This window comes from Symphalangus syndactylus, chromosome 11 (assembly GCF_028878055.3).
Source record: "Symphalangus syndactylus isolate Jambi chromosome 11, NHGRI_mSymSyn1-v2.1_pri, whole genome shotgun sequence".
NCBI classification, from domain to species: Eukaryota; Metazoa; Chordata; class Mammalia; order Primates; family Hylobatidae; genus Symphalangus; species Symphalangus syndactylus.
Window position 1 is genome coordinate 89,880,791 of NC_072433.2, and position 24,953 is coordinate 89,905,743.

General features: G+C 36.8%; 1 protein-coding gene across 21 annotated transcripts in view; it reads left to right on the top strand.

The window, feature by feature from the left end:
- Positions 1 to 24,953, top strand: part of PAM (peptidylglycine alpha-amidating monooxygenase) — a 279,745-nt gene that overhangs the window by 91,124 nt on the left and 163,668 nt on the right. For all 21 annotated transcript variants that reach the window (XM_055297702.1, XM_063612837.1, XM_055297705.2 and 18 more), the window contains exons 2-3: positions 22,964 to 23,425; positions 24,421 to 24,541. In XM_055297702.1, the coding sequence (XP_055153677.1) occupies positions 23,337 to 23,425; positions 24,421 to 24,541 (210 nt within the window). In that variant the 5' untranslated portion in view covers positions 22,964 to 23,336. The remainder of the gene's footprint in view (positions 1 to 22,963; positions 23,426 to 24,420; positions 24,542 to 24,953) is intronic.

Sequence of the window (24,953 nt, forward strand, 5' to 3'; positions counted from 1 at the left end):
TAATTTTTATGAGCCATACTTTGAGAGAAACATAACTTCTCCATTTGATATATATAGCAATGTTAGGATTTGGTAAATTCGCCATAATCTAGAGACATTCTTATCCCACCATCAGGAACTACTCCAAGGAAATAGGAAGAGGAGAAAAATGTGGTTCTAAGAAGCAAGGTCCTAACATGGCTCTAAGAAGCAAGTCAGCCCGCTAGGCGAAAAGAAAGTTCTACAGCTTGATCAGTGGTACTGTTGTACAGTGTTCTAACCTAAAGCCTAATTATGTTTTAAATAAACCACTAGAGCTTAAGGACTTGACCCATGAGTAAATGCACCACTAAATGTGACGTACATGACAAAACACTTTAATGTTACTGGAATTGTGGTTTCTTACATTGAGTATGTATGTTTAGTGTAATGAATCTCTTTTTATTCCTCCCTTCAAAGTTAATATTAAATTGAGACTACATCTTAAAACTGATGGTCCAAGAAAATAGAAAAAACAAATGACAAAGAACTTCAACCTAGCCTCAGCTTATACAAAAACGAACACAAAATAGATCACAAGTTTTATTTGTAAAAAATAAAACTATAAGGAAAAAATAGAGAAAATTCTTTAGGACCTATGGCTGGATAAAAAGTTCTTAGACTTGACACTAAATTCCATAAAAAGAAAAACTAGTAACTTGGAGTTCATCAAAGCTAAAAACATCTTCTCTGTAAGATCCCTTGTGAAGAGGATGTAAAGACAAGCTACAGAGTGGGAGAAAATATTTGCAAACCACAAATCTGAGAAAGACCTTATGCCTACAGTATACAACAAGCTCTCAGAATTCAACAGTAAAAACAAATCAATCCAAATAGAAAATGGGCAAAGGACATGAATAGACATTTCCCTGAAAAAGATCTATAGATGACACATAAGCCATCTATAGATGCTCAACATCATTACCCATTAGGGAAATGCAAATTAAAAGCTCAATGAGGTATCACTAAACACCTATCACACAGGTTAAAATTTTAAAATAGTAGTAACATCAAATGCTGACAAAGATACAGAGAAATGGTTCATTCATACATTGCTAGTGGGAATCTAAAATGGTACAACAATGTTGGAAAAAAGAGCAATTGCATTCTTGAACATTTATCCCAGAGAAATGGAAAAACCTGTATATACATGTTCATAGCAGCTTTATTTGTAGAAGCTAAAAACTGGAAACAACCAAAATGTCCTTCAAAAGGTGAACAGTTAAACTGTAGTACATCTATACTATGTAAGGAGGCTCAGCAGTAAAAAGGAATGAACTATTGATACATGCAACAACTTGGATGGATCTCGAGGGATGATGCAGAGTGCAAAAAGCCAATCTCAGATTACCCACTATATGATTCTGTTTATAAAACATTCTTGAAACAATAAGCTTTTTGAGATGGAGAACAGATTTCCTAATTGTGCTATTGTACTATGGTCATACAAGATGTTACCATAGGGGGAAAATGAATGAAGGGCATGTGGGATCTCTCTGTACTATTTCTTCCAACTGCATGTGAGTCTACAATGATCTAAAACATGCCTGTAATTCCAGCCATTTGAGATGCCGAGGCAGGAGGATTGCTTGAGGCCAGAAGAGTTTGAGACCAGCCTGGGCAACATAGTGAGACCCCCATCTCTACAAAAACTTAAAAAATTAGCTGGGCATAGTGGCTCATGCCTGTAGTCTCAGCTACTGGGGAGTCTATGGTCAGAGGATCCTTGAGCCCAGGAGTTCGAAGCTGCAGTGAGCTATGATCACACCACTGCACTCCAGCCTGGGTAACAGAGCAAGACTCTGTCTAAAAATATAATAATAATATAAATAAAAACAAAAAAAATGAATGTGCTCTTAAACACAAGGGAAAAGTAACACAAAACTCAACAGTATGGTTAAGTAACTTGTCCAAGGTTCCACAGCTTATGAGTAGCAGAGCTTAGATATAAACTCAGGATTTTTAAAATTTGTCTGTGTTTCACAACCCATGCCACCTTCCTCGGAATGCCCTTCTCTTGACATAAACAGGAGTAGTTTTTACAAACAGGACTTGGGATCCATTTCTCCAGACTAGCAGATATAATTGAGATCAGATTGTAGGTTGTAGTCAGATTCCTCTTAACCTGTGTTATCCAAAATATCTGGCAGTGCTTGTCAAACATCGCAAGATCAACTGGGAATCTTGATAAAATACAATTCGTCATTCAGTCTTGAGTGGGCCTTAGCCACTGCATTTCCAATAAGCTCCTGGGTAATACTAAAGCTGCAGTCCGTGGGCCACACATTGAGCAGCTGTTTGTAACTAAGGTGACTTTTAAAATGGTTTATAACAAACAGCGTTTCAGATGTGGTTAGGATGCTGCACTCCAGGGGCACATGAAATGAGAGACAAAGAAAGCATTGTCAGGGTATAGTTTAAGTATGGGGATCTAGCCATAAGGGAAAACAGGATATGCTTTATTTATATACATAGATAAGTGGAGACAATTGACAGGCATTTTGAATGTGGAAAGAGAAAACGAGTCAAAGCATAATGTTAAAGTGATGCTGTGTGGTCAGTTGCTAGAATGTCAGCTGTTTGCTATAAATGTAATGTTCACTTTCTACATTCATGTGTAAGGAAAATTACTGATAAGGTAGGAAGTTTATTTTTTCTACAGCCTAGACTGTCATAAAATCTGATGGCTCCATTTTCATTCATTTAAATATTTGGGGATTCGATTTGTCTTGTTATCTAAACTAATTAAGGTCAGAACATCCAATACTTCCATTTATTCAGGGGTACAAATGTTTTCTTTTTGTGTTACTGAATAGCATGAAAACATCGTGCTGAAGAGTTTTAGATGCCCTATGTTCAAAGTCATTCTTTAATTATTAATGCTTTTATCAGGCTTTATGCAAGGTGCCAGGTTTTCTGAAATAACTAAAACTTGATATGGCTTTATGTTATGATGGGAAATTAATAAATGAGGATGAGAACTGGGGAAATGAAGTGTGAAATTATGTGGTATTTCAAAGTGTAAGCTTCCTTTGTGATCTGTGTTTTATCATATACTAGCTCACATTTGGTGGTGCATTTGCTCATGGGTCAACAAGCCCCTAGGCTGTAGTAGTTTCTTTAAAACATAAGCCTGAAGTATATACTAATTATACCACTAACCAAGCTTCCCAACTTGTGTTTCATGGGGTGTTGAATTGTGCTGAATTATTTCTTAGAACCAAGTTGATGCTTTTTTTCCTTTTCTTCCTCCCTTAAAATACTCCCTGATGGTGAAAATAACAATGAAATATACAGCTACCCTTGAGAAGCTCACATTCTCACTGGTCACCTGCCTCCAGTGTGCCCCCAACTTCCATTTCAGCCTCCACGTCACTGCCAGAATGAGCTTGTAAAACACACATATGATCTTCTCACCTATACGATAAAGATAAATCCCTAGGCATGGATAATGAGGTCCTTTGTGCATTGGCTTCTGCCCTTTTCTCTGGTCTTACTTCCCATCCCTCTGTGTGTTCTGGTTGTACTTAACTACTTGTAGTTTTAAAAACTCAACTTGCTGTCTCCTATCTCAAGATTGATCTATAAGTGGTTTCCTCTATTTTGGATGCTTTTTCTCCACTGCCACCTGGTAAACACCTGGTGGTTAGCTCAGATACAGCTTCCTCCTTGAAGCTGCCTGTCTCAGTCAGGCTGTTAGGTTTCAAGGAGTAGAAACCCACAAATAAAAAGTGTTAATACAAGTGAAAGAGCAGGCCACTTCATGGACATCCCAGAATAAGGCAGGATGTATAGCAAGGACTTTGGGTATGGAAGAGGACAGTCAAGAACTAAGGTTGGTCACATGCTGTCTTATGGCACTGCTTGATCTCTATGTCTTTTCTTTCTGTGCCTGCTCCCTTCTTCTCTTGATTTGCAAAGTGATGTTCTGACTTCTCAAGTCTTCTGTCACTTTAGCTTGCTCGTAGCTTTGCTTTGGCTTACTCTAATGTCAAGTTGGCCCTGATTCCACATGAATTTTCAAATCAACTAACATCTCCTTTTCTTCTTTTCAAATTAGCAGGGAGAAATATTTGGATGGACCCAGTTAAGTCAAGTGGGCAATTAGCTATGGCTGAAGAGGGTCATCATATCTTACCTGAGTCATACCTTTCCAGGCTGGGGGAGTGTGGTTAGTGCTGCTGCTTTGATTCTACCACTTAGAAGTAGACCATCTTTTTCTTTCTCCCAAGTCCCATTTTACTAAGCTCCTAAGCACTAATTTTTCCTTATGCTTCACTCAAATGGTTTAAGGTACTCAGATTTCAGGACACAGCATCTTGCCCTGTATTAAGAAACCCTTCTGCTGGAATCACCTGAGGTCAGGAGTTCAAGACCAGCCTGGCCAACATGGTGAAAGCCCGTCTCTACTAAAAATACAAAAACTAGCCAGGCATGGTGACATGTGCCTATAATCCCAGCTACTTGGGAGGCTGAGGCAGAAGAATCTCTTGAGCCCACTGGGTGGAGGTTGCAGTGAGCTGAGATCATGCCACTGCACTCCAGCCTGGGTGACCAGAGCAAAACTCCATCTCAAAAGGTTTTTGTGCCAAGTAAGAAGACAACTTCAGTTTTTTGAGTGGGCATGGTTTCACTGGGATCATTATAAAATATTTGCTTTGGTTGATGTAGTGAATGCAACTCTTTATTTGGGAGAAAAAAATTTTAGTAAAATGTAAAAGAAAATTCAGTATTTAAAATTCCTTGTGCTGTGAAAATTTATCTACTTGAGTGAGCTAAAGATAGTAAAATTACATCTAGGTTAATATCACTCCGCTCTCTAAACTACTTCCTAAGACTATTCCAGTGAGAGTACTTCAGATGATAAGGGGCAAAATTTCCTAGGAAAACTTATTTAGGTGGAAATATCCTAAAGAAACTCAATTAAAACTGAAATCGGTCAGAGAATTATAAAGTTTTATCTTTAAATACATACTACATCCTACAATTTCTTCCATTGTGCCCTATTTTGAGAATTTATCTTACAAAACATTATTTCTATTATAGCAAGAATAAGAACATGGTGAAAATATTATTGATTATTGCCAATGAAAAATACTGGTTTTTGAGGATTCTGTTCCAAATAGCCTTCATGATCCTCCTGATAAACCTGTTCTTCATGCTGGGATTTGCAGAATATATAGGATGATCTTCTGTGAGTGTCAGAAGGAGGAAATGCCTAAGGAAAAGAATTCTGTAAAATTTATTTAGATTACCAGATGTGTTCTCTTTCTCTCTCTTCATGTCCTTCTCTTTCTTCCTCTTTTTTTTTTTCTTTAAGCAGAAGTCATAGAACTTGATTGTTCTTTACTTTTCCCAGTTATAAGAAGAGGATGTTGATACCTGTTTTGCTTTCTCCTTCTGATTATTTTGGGGAATCTTGTGAATATACCTTATAAACTGTTGCATTTTAGAAATATGAAATACTGTTGGTGCCTACTGTACACAGCAAAGGCAACAAAGATGACTAACACATGGCCCTTACATGAAAGGGTTAACCCTTCAGCAGATGGATGGATTCTTCCCTGGAGAATTGAAAAGCCTCACTGTGGAAAGCGGAACCCTACATATACTGACTTATGAGTGTCCCACAAAGAAAAGACCAACTTAATGCTCAGGCCTCCTCCAGAGCAGCACCAGACAGCTTGTTAGTGTCTCACTCTGAAATGCAAATACACAGTCACAAATTATAAGACTTTTTAGGGAGGTGTCTGGAGAAAGGGAGAATTTTGAAAAAGAGAGAGAGAAAAGAACTCGGCTGAAACAATGTAGGGAGGAACAGATAATAGAACTGAAACTAGAAAATGGAGAGAGATGATAGGTAAAGTTGAGGAAATCCCTCACAAAGAAGGATAAAAACAAAGAGACAGTGGAAAAGAAATGCCAGGAAATTTGGGGGATCATTCCAGCAGGTCCAACATCTAAATATAGGAGTTTTAAAGCAGATGATAGAGATAAATGTGGAACAGAAATTGTCAAAGAATATGTAAGAATATTTATCAGAATCAGTATCTTAAGTCTTCAGATTAGAATGGCCTAGCAAGATGAATGAGAAAAGACCCATACGAGGGCACATCAATAAAAGTTCAGAGCAAGAAGTCAAGGAGAAAACTTTAAAAGCCTCCAGAGAATGGAGAGAGAAAAAGATTGAGCTATCACAAATAAATTATAAAAAATCAGAATGGCACCTGAATTCTAAACAATAGGACTGTAAGAAGACAGAGGGACAATATCCTTAAAATTCTTAGGGGAAATGATTGTCGTTATATAAACCCCTATCCACCCAAACACAATCATGGATATAGCTAAAATAAAGATATTCTCAACACGGATCTGGAACCATGCTCCAGTTCCTGAACTCTAGTAAAAAGAAAAAGGTGGCCGGACGCGGTGCCTCATGCGTGTAATCCCAGCACTTTGGGAGGCCAAGGCAGGCGGATCACGAGGTCAGGTGATGGAGACCATCCAGGCTAACACAGTGAAACCCTGTCTCTACTAAAAATACAAAAAAATTAGCCGGGCATGGTGGCGTGCACCTGTAGTCCCAGCTACTTGGGAGGCTGAAACAGGAGAATCGCTTGAACCTGGGAGGCAGAGGTTGCAGTGAGCCGAGATCGTGCCACTGCACTCCAGCCTGGGTGACAGAGCAAGACTGTCTCAAAAAAAAAAAAAAAAAAAAAAGGAAAGGAAAAAGAAAAAGGTGCACAAATAAAGGTAACAATCATGGGACAGTACTTGGTTCAGTGCAGAACATTAGTTATATAGTTTAACAATTTAAATATTAATTTAACCAAAAATTGTGATGTGAGTCTGTTGGAATGCTGGTGGGATGTGATAGGAGACTTAAATCCTCCTCTTCCAAAGTAAGAAGTCAATAGATAATTAATGGAACTGTGAAATTGATAAATTAGAATATCAACATATTCGGGAAAATGAATGTCAGTACCAGAATACCCTGCTAAAAGAGTGGAAAATAGTTGCATCTCAGGAGCAGGATTTGAAGTAGCTGGGCAAGGGAATGCTGTTTTCATTGTAGGTTTTTAGTACTATTTGACTTTTAACTATGTGTATATATTACTCTCATTTTAAAAATCATTTAAACATTTATTTTCTATTTCAAAACTTGATAGGTATCCAAATTTGGTATGCACCATTTTCCTTAAACTTTACTATGAGATCCTGAAGAACTGTGTCATGTATTTCTTTATATTATTCCTTTTTCCCATTCATTCACTTTACATTTACTAAGTATGTCAATGTGTTTTTGTGTGCTACGTTTGGGGATATAACAGTGGAATGTGCAGGATGAAGCTTGATGCTTGCTGGGTTAAAAAAAAAACAAATGAGCTTTCTTCTGAACTGAGGATGTTTTTTAGCCCTTAGCAAACATAGTGCATTGAGTAGAAGTAAGCATGGATGCAGGTATTGAAATTCATATTCTGTCTTCTCTGTAACTGACATAAACTTCTTCATAAACCCCCATCCTGCTGAGTAGTTGGAAAATAATTGAATTTGCTCCTTAGAGTTATCTGGCTCGTCTGCTTTAATATTCTTTTTTCATGTAAATATTTGAGTAATTTCTAAATTTAAGTCCCTATTAGAGGGCTGTTCCATAACTTGCCCTCTATCTTTTTGTGTGAGTAGGCAGTTAGAAGAGCCTCCCTGTGAGCATCACTGCTCACTGGCAGAGGGAAAAAGAGTGGTGAATTACACACAGGCTTTTAAAACTTCAGCGTGGACACAATTCACTTCTGTTCCTCCTTATTGGCTAAAGGAAATCACATGGCCACTTGATGGACAGTACTTGACTTCCCCACCAAGTGTGGGTGGTCGAGGGGGCGGCTGGCGGGGCGGTGGTACTTCAAGCTGCACAGCTGTGGGGAAGGGAGCCATGTCTTCTTTACAGCTCATACAACGCCCTGCAAAAAAACAAACATCTGGGAAATTCTGATATGAAAAATCTAGAAGAAAGAAATGTAGGGGTAGAAAAAAGAGCAGGAGTAACTACCGACTACAATTTGGTCTCAAATTCAAATTAATTAACTGGTGGGACAAATATGGGGGGACAGGAAACTCATTGGTAGGTTCTATTTTGGGAAGACAAAAAGCAGATTAGTTTATTGACTGAATCTGCTGGAACAGGAGGAAAGAGGGATTGGGAAAACCTAAAACTGACTGTGAGGAGAACTCTGCTCAGTAATCAGATGCACGATTCGTTTAGAAAATATTATTTTATGTGCATAAAAGTGGGATTTCTTTCCCTTAGAATTTTTCTGTAATTTTATTACTATTGACTTTCTCCTTAGGAGAAAAATTTAAATACAAAAGATTCAGGAGTGTAAGTGAATACTTAGGTTGTGTGTATATGTATTTTGATTATATATTGGAACACGTTGCATAATTAAACTTAAATATTTCAGTGGTATCTCATTTGGTATATCCTTGGAGGATAATTGGAACTCGATAAAGAATATCCCCTCTAGTGTGTTTTGTTTTTACATAACAAAGGCAGCCTTAATGAGCCTTTATCTCATTACAATGTAATACTAATAGTGATTTAAATATAAAAATGAAAGGGAAAATTTATCATAAATTTTATTCTCTTTTAGGTAAATAATACTGCTTAACTCACTCATTTTTCTGATTTTAGAGTCAGCATTTGATCAAGATAAAGCTTACTGATAAAAGATGTTGACCTTTTTGATAGCAAGCAAACTTTTGGCATTTTGTGAAAAGATAAGGAGACCATTACAAAGTTTTAGGAACAAGGAAAATAGGCCATTTTAACATATTAATTTGGCTAAATCAGAATGAAACAATTAATAGTATTGTTTTAATATCTTAAAATAACTCTGTAGCCTTGAGTTCAAGAGAAATACAGCACGTTAGTGCTATGTTATTATTTATGGAGAAAAGGCTTTCACCTTTGTGTTTTTTTTTCTTAACCTTGTTTTAATTGATCAAATAATTTAAAGTGTGTTTTCTCATTATATTTGAATGCATTAATATTTAATAATATTCTTTCATCTCTGTCATTCAACTTATCTTTTCTATTTAACCATAGATGAAGGTATTGTGGAACAAAATACAAATTCTACTATGCCAAAAAAGCAGTAATCTGTACAACATATTCTTATTTTCCTAGATATATACCCAGCATAACCAATGTGGAAGCTGCTTTCTCCATTGGTATCTATCCCTGAATCAATGATGCAGTCATCTGCACCAGCCATTATGATGGTGGAAATGACTGGCCGGTCAAGCATTGGCCATTAATTTTGAATACGTCCTTGAAAATCATGTTGAAAAATAAAATGGTCACCTTCTTTTAAGTATCTGATATACCTCTGGACTGATTATGGGGACCACTGATTATTTTAAAGCTTTATTTTGTCAATGGAATTTTACAGGTTTTGACAATGACCTTAATATATTTTTAAATAAGAATAAATATGATCTCTACTAAATGTGTAAATTTTGTATCTTTATGAATAGTTTATTTAAAAGCATAATGCTCTGTTTTTTTCTATTTGGTTTCTATTTTTTTCAATCTTTAAAAACATAACCTTTCAAAAGGGTAACAGTTTTTGGTTGGGATTATTAGAAGTATGTTATTTGCTTTATCCAGAGTTGTACATAATGTTATGAGTTAGTCGTATCAGGATCAAAGAAGTTTTTTTTTAATTTGTATGATTTCTTCACTATTTTAAAGAGAGATGTAATTTTATGATAATAGAAAGTAATATGGATTATAATGGGAAGCAAATTTAAAATATAAAATAAAATTTGTGCCTATATGCTGACTTTTAAAACTCCACTTCAAAGGAACCACCTCCCAGCAAGATAATTTACATAAGCCCTTTATTTAGGAATAAATACTAAATTCGATGGAATCAAGTAAAAAATAGTAAACATGATTACACATATAGCATTTAGTATTCCTATAGCACTTAGTAGTCATATAGTACATTTGATCTTTTAAAATGCTTTAGCAACAATAAGGTACATTTCTTGTCCGTATTCCTCTAAAGAAATAAGCAAGTATTACTAAGAATCTATTTGTGTAATTTAAATACTAAGCACCTAGTTAAGCACACCAGTTTATATTTCATTTGTTCCAGAAACATCCAGCTACTTTTGGAATATAAATGTACGTAATTGACCCCCACTGCTGATTTCTTTTGGCAGTTGGTTCTGCGAGACTGCTTCTGTATAGTTTTCTTAAGTCATGCGACACAAACTTGAGGCTAAGACATATAGTACCTGTCAGTGCCAGTACCTAATAAATGTTTCCTAATAATCCTGACATAACATTGATTATTCCCTTGGAATACAAATTGTTATTTCTGATTAGCGAAGCATATTTCAAATGATTTAGGTTGAGATTTTAGTTATATTTTTGCTAAATGATAGAGTTACCGTTTTTGATTTTATTTTTAGTGTTAGGAAGAGTATTTTAATTTGGGTTTTTAGCTCTGTTTTTCCCTGACTCTTCAAAGATAATTGTAAAGTGCCTGACGTCTGAAGATGTTCTGGTACTCTGAAATAATAAAGATGAGATATAAATAGGTTCAGAATGAACAGTGCAAATTTACAAAAATAAAAGAAAGATTTTATATTTTATCCATTGATAAAGCTAAACCTGAAACACTAATAACAACTTGTGATCTCTCTGGTGCTTTACTCTTTTTAGGATTTGCTCACATTTTTTTGTTTCTCACAGTAGCCATTTGGCAGAGCATTTATCAATACCATCTATTTCGACAGGCGGAACCAAAGTTAGGAAATGTGAAGGGAATCCCTTTAGGACTTAGAACTATCACTTCTGACTTCAAGTCTGCACCCTTATTTTACACCAGTGGTTTTCATTCATTGGCTCAGAATCCACAGGGGAGGCAGATTTAGAGTGAAGCCCAGAGTCACTGCCAGGAAATGAGCATTGTGGGATGTGAAACAAATAACACTTCTCACACTTATGTGTACTATTGGTTTGAATTATATGTGACGTGAAGTAAAAATTTATTTAAAAGCATTACTGATTCAGTAATGATTCAGCTTAGCCTTTATGTATTTTCCTAATAAATACCAGAAGTACAGCCTCTATCAAGTCGGTAGATCCTGCCTTGAAGGCAGCCAAATTTGCGTTTCAGTACCTGCCCCACTACTGCTGGCAACATGATGTCCAACATGTTCCTTGACTTCTGTGCCTCTATTTGCTCATCTGTAAAATGTAGATAATACTTAGACATAACTTATAGGATGTTATGAGCATTAAATGAAATTATACATGGAAAGTATTTAAAATGCTGCCTGGCATATAGCAAATACTCAAAAATTATTAATATTAATTATTAATAGTGTCATTATAATGTATAGTTCCATGAAATGTCCTCATTTTAAAAAGGGATTTTTATACTTCAAAAATGAGAATGACTTCTCTATACTATACTGCCTGCGGGCCTCCTTATTTTGGTTTAAATTGGCAAATGCTGGGTATTTCACATTTTTCTGCCACTTAAAAACTCAACTTTTAGTTATGATATAACTCAAGCTTAGGGCATGTAGCCTCAACAATGGAAAGAGAAAGCTAATAAGATCAACTGGGTGTTCTTGGGCTTCACTTCCTTGATACTCCTGGAAGTCCACCTGGGATGTGTCTCAGGCCTGGAGGGTCATGGACCTCATCTTTTTTTAGCTCTCATTTTCCATTTCAGGTTGCATATTGCTAGTCACTGTGGGAAACCTTGTAAAAATTATTAAAAACTGGGAAAGAACAAGCCACTCTGTGAGCACCTTGTTAAAATAAACCACTTCTTCCTAAGCTCAAGACAGCAAGAAACAGTTTAATAGCAATGAAATAAACTCACCACCTGCTTGTGCAGCAGCATCAAAGAATTCTAACAAACATAAGAATGCTTTGATCACTTTCAGCCAGAAGAAAACTATGAAGCTCTTCATTGATAGTTCATGGGGAATTTGGGGACACTGATCAAAGAAAACTGTTAGTACTATAGACTAGAAATTAAGATATCTGCATATAAGCTACTTCAGTACATTGTACTTTCAGTGGTGAATTGCATATTTAAAAATTCAAATGGTTGTCTTACGATTAAGCTAAATTTTATTTTAGCCTCTCTGCCCTAAAATAAAGACATTAAAATGTTTTTTTAAGCAACTTTGTTCTTTTGTTAATGACTTCCAAATTATCTAGTTGAGATGAATTGAGAGGGCAGTGTGTAGTTTACACTTTGCAGAATCCCTCTAAGGGATTCTAAACCCAATTGAGCAGAATTATTCAAATGAGAGAATGTTTTGACATTCTTTGATGATCTTTAAGAAAAATTCCCGTATGTTTTTCAATTCTATAATAGGGTTATATGATTATAGATTTCACTTTTAAGTACTGTAATAATACAGCTGAGTGGCTTGAAGAAAAGGATGGCGAAACTTTTATAATAGGAAAGGGTGTGTTTATGCATTTTGTTGTACAAATTTGAACATCTGAAATGGAAAACATAAGAATCATTTGAAAATACAACTATGCTATGAGAGAAAACACTTCTGTATGAATAGCACCAGAAACAGAAGACAAAGGTCACTGTTGTTTTTAAGTGAAAATCTAGACATTTCCTATAGACTTTTAAAGAAAGAGAATACTTATTTTGTAACTGCATGGTCTGGGTCTGAGCTGGATTTTGTGTGTAGTTAATACCTCCTGCCTCCGAAGTCATTGGAAAGCATTTAACAAAATATATATTAAAATGCTTCAGGAATAACTAGTATGCCTAAGGATGTGGAATCAAAGAGGAAAAAAAGTCACAAACATCTCATTAAAAATGTGTTGATTGATTGCAAGGAAAACAGAAGGAAAGGCAGATCCCCACCTTCAGACCACATCCATTGAAGCCCGGTACACTAAATATTTGCACTTACATGCGGTTACCCTCCCTCCATTCTAAACCAACTTCCTCCTAAAAATAAAAGAAACTAGTAACACAAAGACCCACAAAAGAAGCACTACGAAGCATTAATGCAAAAGATCTTTCAATACCTAAATCAGTGGGTCAATGTATGATTCACACTTTTTTTGAAAAAAATCCAAGATTTGAAGTGTAGTGAGGTCTTTGACATTACTCGCAAACTAGCTCCTGAAAAATTTTACTGAACAGGAACAAAGTCCATTAATTTCTGAAATGGCATATTACGGACGTAGTCTCTAAGTCTAGGTTCTGCTGACTGACTTGCTTCATGAGTTAAGGCAGAGCTCACGGAAGGTTGTCCACCAAATAGCTCTGCAAAATCAGCCCAAAGGTCTGTTCCCCTGACTCAACAATGTTTCAAGGAGAAAGTAGGAGATAGCTGCAGAGGTGTTTTGTGCTCTTGTGAAACTAAATTTTATGTGACGTCCTGAGCTCATAAATAAATAAGGTACCTAGTAGGCAAATTAGGATACAAAGAAGTGGTCCACCTCTCTGGCATCATCTGTAGTGGTTAATGCTTTCCTCTGCAGTTCACCCATCTCTTGAGAACTTGACAGTTCAGTCTTTAGAGTAAAAAGATGTGTGCTATTTGGAAGACAGGGATCTGTTTTATTTTACAGTAAAATATGCCAACATTGAATTTGATACATGTGTTAGGAAGTAACATTTGTATTAGTCAAAGCTGAGGAATTTAATTAAGAATTATATGTCTTGTTATTTTCTCCATGGAAGTATTTACAGGGCTGAGCGATTTGATGACTAATGGACATATTTAAAGGGCGTCTGTTACTGATCATGGAAACAAAAAATAAACTAAAATAAAATTTTTAACTTTTGGCAAGTTCTTATTGCAGTAGAATCATATACTAAATGGTACCCCTGAGATTTTTTTTCAGCATATATGTTCTAATAGTTACCTAGCCAATTTTGACTTGCAAGGGAAAGATGCTTCAAATTGGCTGCATATTAGAAGACATGAATCCCAAACAAATCTGTGTGCAGAAAATACCATTCAATTTGCTATGTCTTGCTAATGAAGAGAGCCTTAAAAAACAAACCAACAACAACAACAACAAAAAAAACAACTTTGTACACCTAAGTGTGGTAAACTCTATGTTCCACCTAGGGTGAAGTTTACCTTCCTAGAGCAAGAGTGTCTCTCAGTGATCACAACACAGATGATTTTAAGGTTTCAGCTAGTAATGTTAATGAGAAAAGCTGGCCAGGTATAAAAAAAATACAAAGGGCAAAAAACAAATGAACAAACAACTGCACTTGAGAGCTGAGCAGCAGTTTTAACAACTACTCCTAGCCTCAGAGACTGAGAGCAGATAGGGAGCAGTGGGAACGGTGGCAGTCTGCGGATTGCTGGCCACGTCAAAAAGGGAGTCACTACTTGGCTCTGCTAATTGTTGCTGTGTGGAAATGTGAGTCCAGTGATGCCAGATTTTTATGGCTCTTCAAGAGAGTGGAAATCTGGGTTTTATGTGAAATCTTTCATTTTGAAATGTTTATTCAGAGCTCAAATATGGGGGAGGAGGTGGGAAAAAACCCATGCAGGCCAAACCAAATCTTCTTTTGGATCAATTTGAACCATAGGCATAGGACTTCGATTTGTTACCTTCTGAATTAGCTTAATGAGTAATGTTTATAAAGTTGAAGAGGGAATGCTTCCTAGTATATGAATGGAAAAAAGACTAGGTGCGTAGTTAAGAGCTTCAACCATGGTGTCAGATTGCCTGTGTTCATGTCCTGGCTGGGTACCATGGGCATGTTACCAATTTGCTTTGTGTCCAGTTGCCACTTCAGTAAAATAAGAATGATAATGGTACAAATTTCATAGAGTTGCTGTGAGGATTCAGAAGAGCTAATTTATATAAACTGCTTAGTACAATGCCTGGCATATAGTAATTGCTCAATAAACATGAGCTATTATTATTTTGCAAGAAAATGGTATTCAAAGGATTTACCTATTTGTTATACCTGAAGAAAATATCCCCTATAAATGTGGAGGGTCCGTTTTGTGTTGAACAGTATGGATTAACAGCATGGATTCTGGAGTCAGCAGGCTAGGATTTGAATTCTTGCTCTATCACTGTGTAACCAGAACAAGTTAATTTTTCTGAGCTTTAGATTCTTCATCTATATAACAGGATTAATAACCCATATCTCAAAGTCATAAGAACTCAGCAAGATAATACACGCAAAGTCAGTGTTGGCATATAAGTCAGTAAGTGTTAACTGTTGTTATGATTATTCTGTTAGGATATTTTCCCCCATTATTTGGAAGTTCCATTTTTGCAAACACTTTTTTAAGTTATTTATTTCTTATTATATGTATTTAAAGAAAATGGCATTGCATTTGATTTACAAGTTAAGCTTCATCTTAATGAGCCACATTACAACAGTGGTTCTCAACCAGGTGATTTTACCCTTCAGAAGACATTTGGCAATGTCTGGAGACATTTTTGGTTGCCATAACTGAGGGGAATGCTACTGGCATCTAGTGGGCGGAGGCCAAGGTTGCCACTGAACACCCTGTAATACACAGGACAGCCCCTACATCAAAGAATGGTTCAGCCCAAAATGTTGATAGTGCTGAGCTTAAGAAGCTCTGCATTACAGCTGTATAGCCACCATAACATTTAGTTTGTAATGTTCTTGCTAAGCAGAGGAAGAATTTTTCTTTTATCAAAACATTACCTAACTTTCAGATAGCAGTTAACATGTAAATTGAAATCTGTCGAACCATATTTAATAAAATATTTTAAAATGCATATATTCCTGTTTTCTTCTAGTTACAAAAGTAATACAAGCCAGTGAAAATTTAAAGACTACAAAAGCATGTAAATAAGACAATGAACTCCACCTTTTCCCCAACCATCTCCATAGAAAATCTCTGGAAATGCAACAGTTTAAGTTATATTACTTCAGACTTTTAAATACAGTCACACACCTCATAACGATGCTTTAGTCAATGTCACGACACATATGTGATGGTGGTCCCATAAGATTATAATAGAGCTGAACAATTCCTATCACCTAGTAACATCGTAGTCATCATAATGTCAACGCATTACTCGTGTTTGTGGTGATGCTGGTGTTAACAAACCTACTGCCCTGCCAGTCACATAAAAGTTTGGCACATATGATTATGTATGGTACATAGTACTTGATAAAGATAATAAACGACTGTGTTATTGGTTTATGCATTTACAATACTATTTTATCTTTATTTTAGAGTACACTCCTTCTACTTACAAAAAAAATGTTAACTGTAAAACAGCCTCAGGCGGGTTTTTCAGGAGGCATTTCAAAAGGCATTGTTATCATAGGAGATGACTGTTCCATGTGTTATTGCCCAGAAGACCTTCTGGTGGGACAAGATGTGGAGGTGAAAAACTGATATTGATCATCCTGATCTTGTATAGGCCTAGGCTAGTGTGTGTGTGTGTGTGTGTGTGTGTGTGTGTGTCTTCACTTTTAACAAAAAAGCTTAAAAAGTTTAATAAGGTTTTTTTAAAAATGCTTATAGAATAAAGATATACAGAAAGAAAATATTTTATATAATTGTATAACGCATTTGTTTTTTAAGCTAAATGTTATTGCAAAGGAGTTAAAAAATTAAACAATTTTTAAAAGTTTATAAAGTAAAAAGCTACACTACACTTAGATTAATTTATTATTGAAGAAATAGTTTTAAAATAAATTTAGTATAGCTTACAGGAAACTGCATAAAATATCCTGTACAGTGTTATAAAGTCTATAGTAGTGTACAGTAATGTCCTAGGCCTCTCATTCACCACTCACTCACTCAACCAGAGCCACTTCCAGTCCTGAAGCTCCATTTGTAAGTGCCGTATACAAATGTACCATTTCTTATCTTATATACCGTATTTTTACTGTACCTTTTCTATGTTTAGATATGTTTAGATACACAGATAGTTAGCATTGTGTTTGAGTTGTTTCCAGTATTCACTATAGTAACATGCTGTACAGGTTTGTAGCCTAGGAACAGTAGACTATATAGAGGCTTGGTGTGTCATAGGCTATACCATCTAGGTTTATGTAAGTACAGTCAATGATATTCACACAAGGATGAAATGGCCTAACATAGCAATGCATTTTTCAGGACGTAACCCCATTGTTAAGTGACACACGACTCTCTATATGTATGCTGTTCTATAATTTGCTGTTCAAAAATTGATGTCTTTTTTCTTCCTGACCAGTTCAGTCCTAAAGCAACTATCTAGGGCAAAGCAGGGTAGATATTGAGGAAGGGTGGCCTGGCATTGGGCATTGGAGCCCATGTTAGGTAAGGAGGCATCCGTGTGATGGGATTGGTGACCTGGCATGGAGTGTCAGAGCCCAGACAGGGTGAGGAGGGCATCCATGTGTGCGCAGCCTGGTATAAGGTGTTCACAAAGGGCAAGTGAGATAAAGAGCACAAAGAGGAAGGTCTTGTGCTGGGCTTTGAGCCCAGGTGGGAGAAGGGGCACAAAGGAAGGAAATGTTCAAGGGATGATAGGAATATGTCAAAGGCTAGCCCTTTGGAAGGGTGAGGTGGGGGAATACCTTGAGTCAAGGAGTTTGAGACCAGCCTGGGAAACGTGGTGAAACCCTGTCTCTACAAAACATACAAAACGAATTAGCCAGGTGTGGTGGTGCATACCTGTGGTCCCAGCTATTTGGGAGGCTGAGGTAGGAGGATCACCCGAGCCCAGGAGGTAGAGGTTGCAGTGAGCTAAGATCATGCCACTGTACTCCAGCCTGGGCAACAGAGTGCGAGACTCTGTTTCAAAAATAGTAATAATAATAAAATAACTGCTTCACCAAAACATTAATTATAAAGGAAAAAAATAGTAACAGTATGGTGGAAACAGCTGGAAGACATCAATTTAATCAAATGGTCAAAGTTAATATTGTCAGTAATGAGACAAGTCACAATCATGGCCACTTAAAATGCTATGGTAGTTAGCTTCCAAGCAGATGGTCCTCCCCACCTAGCTATTCATGTCCTGGGTGGTCTTCTCCTTCAGTGGGTGGGGCTGACCTGTATAGCCAGCAGGATGTTAGAGAAATGATGGTATGTGGCTTCTGATGCTACATAATAAAAGACTGCTCACTCTGGGGGAAGCCAGCTGCCATGTTGTGAAGACACTCAAGTAGCCCGAGAGAGAGGCCACATATTAAGGACAAGTTTTTTTGCCAACAACCAGCACTAACTTGTCAGCCATGTGAGCAAGGTATCTTGCAAGCAGATCTTCCAGCTCCAGTCAGGCCTTCAGATGACTGCAGTTCTGGTTCACATCTAAACTACAACCTCATAAGAGAATCTCACAGCTAAGCTTTTCCTGATACACAGAAACTATGCAAGATAATGCTTATTGTTTTCACCTACTATGTTTTGGGGTAATTAGATATGCAGCAATGGACAATTAAATCAGATGTAGTGAGAAGAACACACCATCATTTCTGTCATACTCCTGCCAAAGATGCATAACCTGAATCTGGTCCTAATGAAACATAAAACAAACACTAATTGAGAGGCATTCTGCAAAATAACTAGCCTATAATATTCCATAGAGTCAAGGTCATAGAAGCTAAAGACAGACTGAGAAACTGTCTGGAGTGAAGCAGACTGGAGATATGACAACTCTCCTTGAAACATGTGATTCTGAACTGGATTATTTTGCTAATAAAAGACATTATTGGGACAGTGGGCAAAGTTTGGAACCTGAGGATTAGATGTTAGTAATGTATCCGTGTGAATTTTTTTATTTTGATGATTTTATTGAGGTTATGTAGTAGAACGTATTTGTTTTCAGGAAGTTACACTAAAGTGTTTAGGGATGATGGAGCATCAGGTCAGTAATTCTAAAATGATTACGGAAAAAAGTTATTTGTACTATACTTGCAGCATTTCTATAAGTTTCAGGTTCTTTAAAAATTTTTTAAGTTATGCAAAAACTATGTTATAAAATATGCCTTTGGAGGCCAGGCATGGTGGCTCACGCCTGTTAGCTCAGCACTTCAGGAGGCTGAGACAGGCAGATCACTTGAGCTCAGGAGTTCGAGACCAGCCTGGGAAATTTGGCAAAAACTTGTCTCTACAAAAAACACAAATATTAGCAGGACATAGTGGTGTATGTCTGTAGTCCCAGCTGCTCGGGAGGCTGAGGCAGGAGGATTGCTTGAGTCTGGGAGGCAGAGGTTGGAGTGAGCCAAAATTGTGCCACTGCACTCCAGCCTGGGCGACAAAGAAAGACCCAGTCTCAAAAAAAAAAAAATGCCCTTGGCTTTAAAAATAGACACATGTTGTCTTTTTTTTTTTTAAGGGGTGCATAGTATTCTGGTTTTTGTAACTGTAAGTTTTTTTTTCCACAAATCTCCTATTGAAGGACATTTAAATTGCTTTCAGTTCTTTGCCATTATAAACATCCAGGTCTTTGTTATTACGAACAATACTAGTAAACATTTTTATAAACATAGTTGTGCCTTGTTCAGTTTTTGCCTAAGAATTAATCCTCAGAAGTCAAATTGCTATGTGAATGGATATGCACCCTTTAATCAGTTTAATCATAAGTCATTCAAGGAAACTGCATAAAATCCCCTTAAAAGAAAATGAAATTTACAGTTTGGTAGTCATTTTTATTTGTTTTTCTCCCCCAGAAAGTAATTTCTATAAGAGTGGGAACTTTATCTGTCTTGATTATCACCATCCCCAGCATTCAGAGTCTCAGGCATTCAATATATATTTGTTGCAACAACAATAATAGGCAACATTTATTATGTGTCTGGCACTGTTCTAAGGGTATTAATTTAGTTTTTGCTGGCAACAGCCCTACGAGGTAGGTAATATGATTAGGACCATTTTGCAGATGAAGAAACCGAAGCTAGAGAGGTGAGGTACTTGTCTAGTTTCACATAGCTAATAAATAGTGGACCCAGGAATCAGGCAGTTTTCCTTCAGTTTACAGGTATCCACTATGCTGTACAGGGTCTCTTATAAATGAATACACGACTGAATGGTCAAATTGGCGAATATATTTATTTGGCTCTTTGACCAGTAACAAATGCCAGCTATCTTTTTTTTTTTTTTTTTTTAAATGAAAATTAGAGGGAATGGACTGCCTACTTTGTAAGAGCCAAATTAGTTTTATGGTCTTCTGGACTAGGCTGTACTTAACTACCTACTAATACTCCTCCTGGAATTAATATCCATACAGGTATAGGTTATAAATCATTCTTACCTGAAGATTTTATGGATATGTAAACAGAACATTTGCTTTGTATTACAAATAAAATAGTAAATCTGGGCCTGCAGCTTGAGTCTAGGAGGCAGAACTTTTATTACTTTTTGAACATACTCTGTTCCCCACCTGGGCTCCTTTGCTCCTGCCATTTCCCTGTACCTGTAATGCTCATTGTCCACCTCCCACAGTGGAAACTCTAACTGTCCTCCAAGGCTTTCTCAGTAGCCACCCCTTCCACTGAATACTGCTTTTACTCTTCTTTTTTCTTGCCCTCCTTTTGAAGATTCTTTCCTTCTTCAAAATTCTGAGTCTCTTTTTATAGTACTCATATAGAATACTACATTCTAAATATACCTTATGTTACTGTGTAAAGTTCTCATCTCCCTTAATAGACTATATTCTTTTTTAGTTTTATTCATTTTATAAAACTCCAGTATGTATTACAATCTTTTGTATAAAGTATTGAAACTAAGGATTTTTTTTTCTTGGATGAGTGAAGGAATTATCTCAACGAAATATGCGAAATATATTTAAAATTTTTAAATTTTAAATAAGAATACTAATAAAATTTGATTATTATATGTTCTACATTATCCAGAATTATAAAAAAATAAAATAGGTGGACATGTTTTTTTTTATATGATGATTTGTATTTTGTCTTTAGCTTACAAGTCATCCAGAAACAAGAAGCATAATTAGCTTTCATTTTTATAAGACCTTTTGTTCTATTCATGGCTACAAATACCAACTTTGCTTCTACCCACAACTTTAATTCCCTTTTCTTTAAGTGGGTGGTTTAGGGACATCAAAGGTAATAAAATCAAAGAGATAAGTGGAATATTCTTTTCAAAGGCTGGTACTTAAGGCTGTGTTCCTGTTAGAGAATTTTAATACTTAATTTGTTTTCAAGTGTTTGTGTAATACCAAATCTGCTTGCCAACTGGAAGAGGGACTGTCCTTGAATCCGGTTCTGAATAAAATATTAAAATATAATCCCTTCTTCACATATATATATATATATATATATATATTTTTTTTTTTAAAGAACTTCAGGGAATGTGAAGTATTGTCATTTGATAGGATTATACTTTGTTGCTAGCAAAGGCAATAGCATAGCCTTCAGGCCAATTGTTTCTCTTCCTCCAGAAGGAGTTCTTTCCTTTACCCACAGGATAAGGATAAAGCTGAAGGTTTTTGTTTCTGAAAGCCCAAACAGCAAGCCAATGAGAAAGTTCAAACAAATATTGTCAGTCTTTTAAAAATGTCATTGCTTATGTAAATTAGCTGGCCCTTGACTGCTGGTGAGCCTCAAGCATCCTTGAATTGGTTGGATGTTAAGTCAGGTTTTATTTATATTTGGGATATGGTATCTAGAAAACACTTATCATGAAGAATCTCACTTCATTTAAGGTTAGTGCTTTTTTATTTGTTTTGGTTCTAGGTTTTTGTTTTGTTTTGTTTTGTTTTGTTTTAGATTAGCTTCACTATCTTGTGATTTCCAGAGGCTGATGTATTACTGTGAAAGATTTCCATATGATTTTTCCTTATTCTTTCTTTTTACTGTTACACATCTTCCTATCAAATTCATTTGAGATTCTTGGAACGATGTTTATAGTTACTGATTAAAATAAAACTTTAATCTCTTTCTTTGGAAGTACAGTATTTTTATATTGTGAATTATACAGTTTTATGCCTTCAGACTAAAATTTGCAGGTTTGATACATAGTCTTAAATGTATTCAGTCAAAATATGAATATTTTCAAGTTTAGCCTAGTTAAGTCCTCTTATAAAACGTTGAGCTGTAACATTAGTTCTTCATGGCCTTTCATTTGTATTAATGTGACGTTCTTGATCGTAACCTTTGAAGATAAAATTCATTTGGGGGGCAGCTAAGATTCTCCCTACTCTTTCTAATTATGTTGTAAAACTCTAAACTTAGGAAAGGATATCTTTTGGAAGGCATACCTGATAAGTACAAAATTATTATTTTGCTTATGAGATGCAGGATTTTTAAATGGGCATTTACATCTTCTGTATCATGTTAGCTGTAGAGTTTTGGTTTGTTTTAAAATAATTCTGAGAACTTGGGCAATTCTGTGATGATCTTTGGGAGTTCTTGGTAGGAGGTATCTTTCCTCTTGAATCTGTAGCTCTGTGATGCATGTATATAAACATGCCTTTGTTCTCAAAGTCTTTTTCTATCTGATTACTGTGGTATCCAAGTGCTTTGTCTCTGCCTCTCTTCGTTTTTTGTTTTGTTTTTTTCCTTGTGCCTTAGCCGGTCATTTGTGTGATGTTTACATTCAGCAGAGAGGTATTTAGAGCATTTTTGGTGAGAGAAAGGAGTGATAGAGGAACTAAGGAGAAATTCAGAGTGGGGTGGCTGTGAGGGATAAAGGGGGGAAGAAGTAGGAAAAGAAAACAGGAGTGGGTCCGAGGGAGGAAGAGCAAGCAAAGACAGAACACGGGCTCTACAGGGGCTACGCCAGTGGTGGTTCGTGAAATCCTGGGGGCTGGCTGTGGGGGAGGGAGCTCAACAGACCGGCATTTTCCCCAGGCTTGGGCGCAAGCTTGTGAAACTACTAATGCATTAAAGAACCTCAGCTGGGATTTGCTGAGGACAAATGCTGTAACGTGTTAGTCATCCATTATCTGCTTCTATTTTTGCAGGTTCTGAATGATGACTGACGCGGGTTTGGGTGATACCCCTCACAGTCCCTGTCATTCCGGAGTGATAAGGCACCCGCGCGTCTAGCCCCAGCGCCAGGGCACGCGAGCGGCGCTGGAGGGAGGAAAGCTTCCGCCTGCGGGCCGGACAAAAGTCCCGCCTGCCCACGGCTTTCTGCCCGCCGTTCGTGACCGAGACGCCTCGCCGCGGCCAGCTCGCTGCTCTCGCGGGCGGATGGTGTGTGGCCGCCGCAGGACGCCCGCCGCGCCCGGGCCATGAAGTAGCGGCTGCTGGCGGCCCCGCTGCCCAACCGCCGGCCCCAGCCCCGCGCTGCGCTGCCGGGTCCTCTCCCCGCGGGGTCGGATCGGCGTGGACATGGCTGGCCGCGTCCCCAGCCTGCTTGTTCTCCTTGTTTTCCCAAGCAGCTGCTTGGCTTTCCGAAGCCCACTTTCTGTCTTTAAGAGGTGGGTGTTCGTTGTTCGGGTGCTTTCTGTGCATGCTATTGATAAATGTAATCACTTTTATGAACCTGAGTGTTGGCAGAATAGACAAGGTTGATGTTCTTTGCTGGAATGACTTGGAATTTTAGCACAGTAACTTCTTGTGAAGTTCCCCGTGCAGAAAAAGCCCACTGAATTGTAGCCAAGCAGTTCTGGCTTTCAAAACTCCAATTAGAAGTTGTGATTTCCAAAACTAATCACTCCCTCTGCGGGAGGTATTTCAGGAACTACAATATATTCGCTTAGATTTGAATGCCTTCTTGTTTATAACAGCTCGAAGAATAAAATATAAAGATACATCAGTGTCGAGGAGAAGCAGATCATAGACTGTAATAGCTCACAAGGAAACACTGAGCTGTATACAAACGCCTCATAATTACCTTATTAAATATTTATGTACTTGTACATTTGTAATTCACATCGCAGTCTTTTATTTCTTCCTCGTAACAGCTCTGCCTCCTAGCAAGATTATGTTTGGCTTTCGTGTTTCTAGCTAGTAATTCTGGACACCGAAAATAGTTACAGAAATTTTTACTGGGTCATGGTTAATATTTCTGCCATTAGAAAATTGGCATGCCTGTGATAATTTGTAATGTATTAATACTATATCTTCATTAACTTGAAACAGATATATGTTTTGACATATATTTTTATATGACATAATTTTTTATAAATTTTCAATAAAAACAAGTTTTTATTGAATGGAGTTTTAAATGTAGCCTGGTTGATTGCATTGGTTATATTTTGTTTACAAATTAGGTATATATTGTTATTGGACTATAAAATGAAAATCTGAGTATGTTTAAGAACATTGTGTAGTCATCACATCTTTAGAGTTTTCAATGGGTTTAAATCAATCATCTTTAATTTAAGGTCATAGAATTCCTTTCTTTCCCCTTCTCATGTTGAGTTTAGATTCCATTATGTTCAAGAATATTGAAATTGCCCTCTTTTTTAAGGTTTAAAGAAACTACCAGACCATTTTCCAATGAATGTCTTGGTACCACCAGACCGGTAATTCCTATTGATGCATCAGATTTTGCATTGGATATTCGCATGCCTGGGGTTACACCTAAACAGGTGAGAGGAATTCTGTCTTTCATTATTCACTTGTTCTGGATACAATCTATAATTAAAGTAAGGAAACGCATTTACAGCTGTAGGAACTTCTTTAAACGTAGGCATTTGCTTTCAAGACTCCAGCTAAGGCTAGAATAATTGAATATTTTAAGGAGGGTTAAGTCTTTCAAGGTGAATCTTTCACTTAAATCTTGTTTTTAAAATTTTACTTATATTGTCATTTGTGGTTTGAAATGGAATGTTGAAAATTTACATTTTGAGATTCTCTGTGGAGTAATAGCCTCTGTAATGCAGCATGCAAGTACGCATTGAAATATGAAAAATTATTCTAATAAAGGAAAATGATATTGAGCAGCTGCATTTAAGCTAGTTTGTTTAAATATCCTTTTATTGCAACCACAAGTCAAGAAAT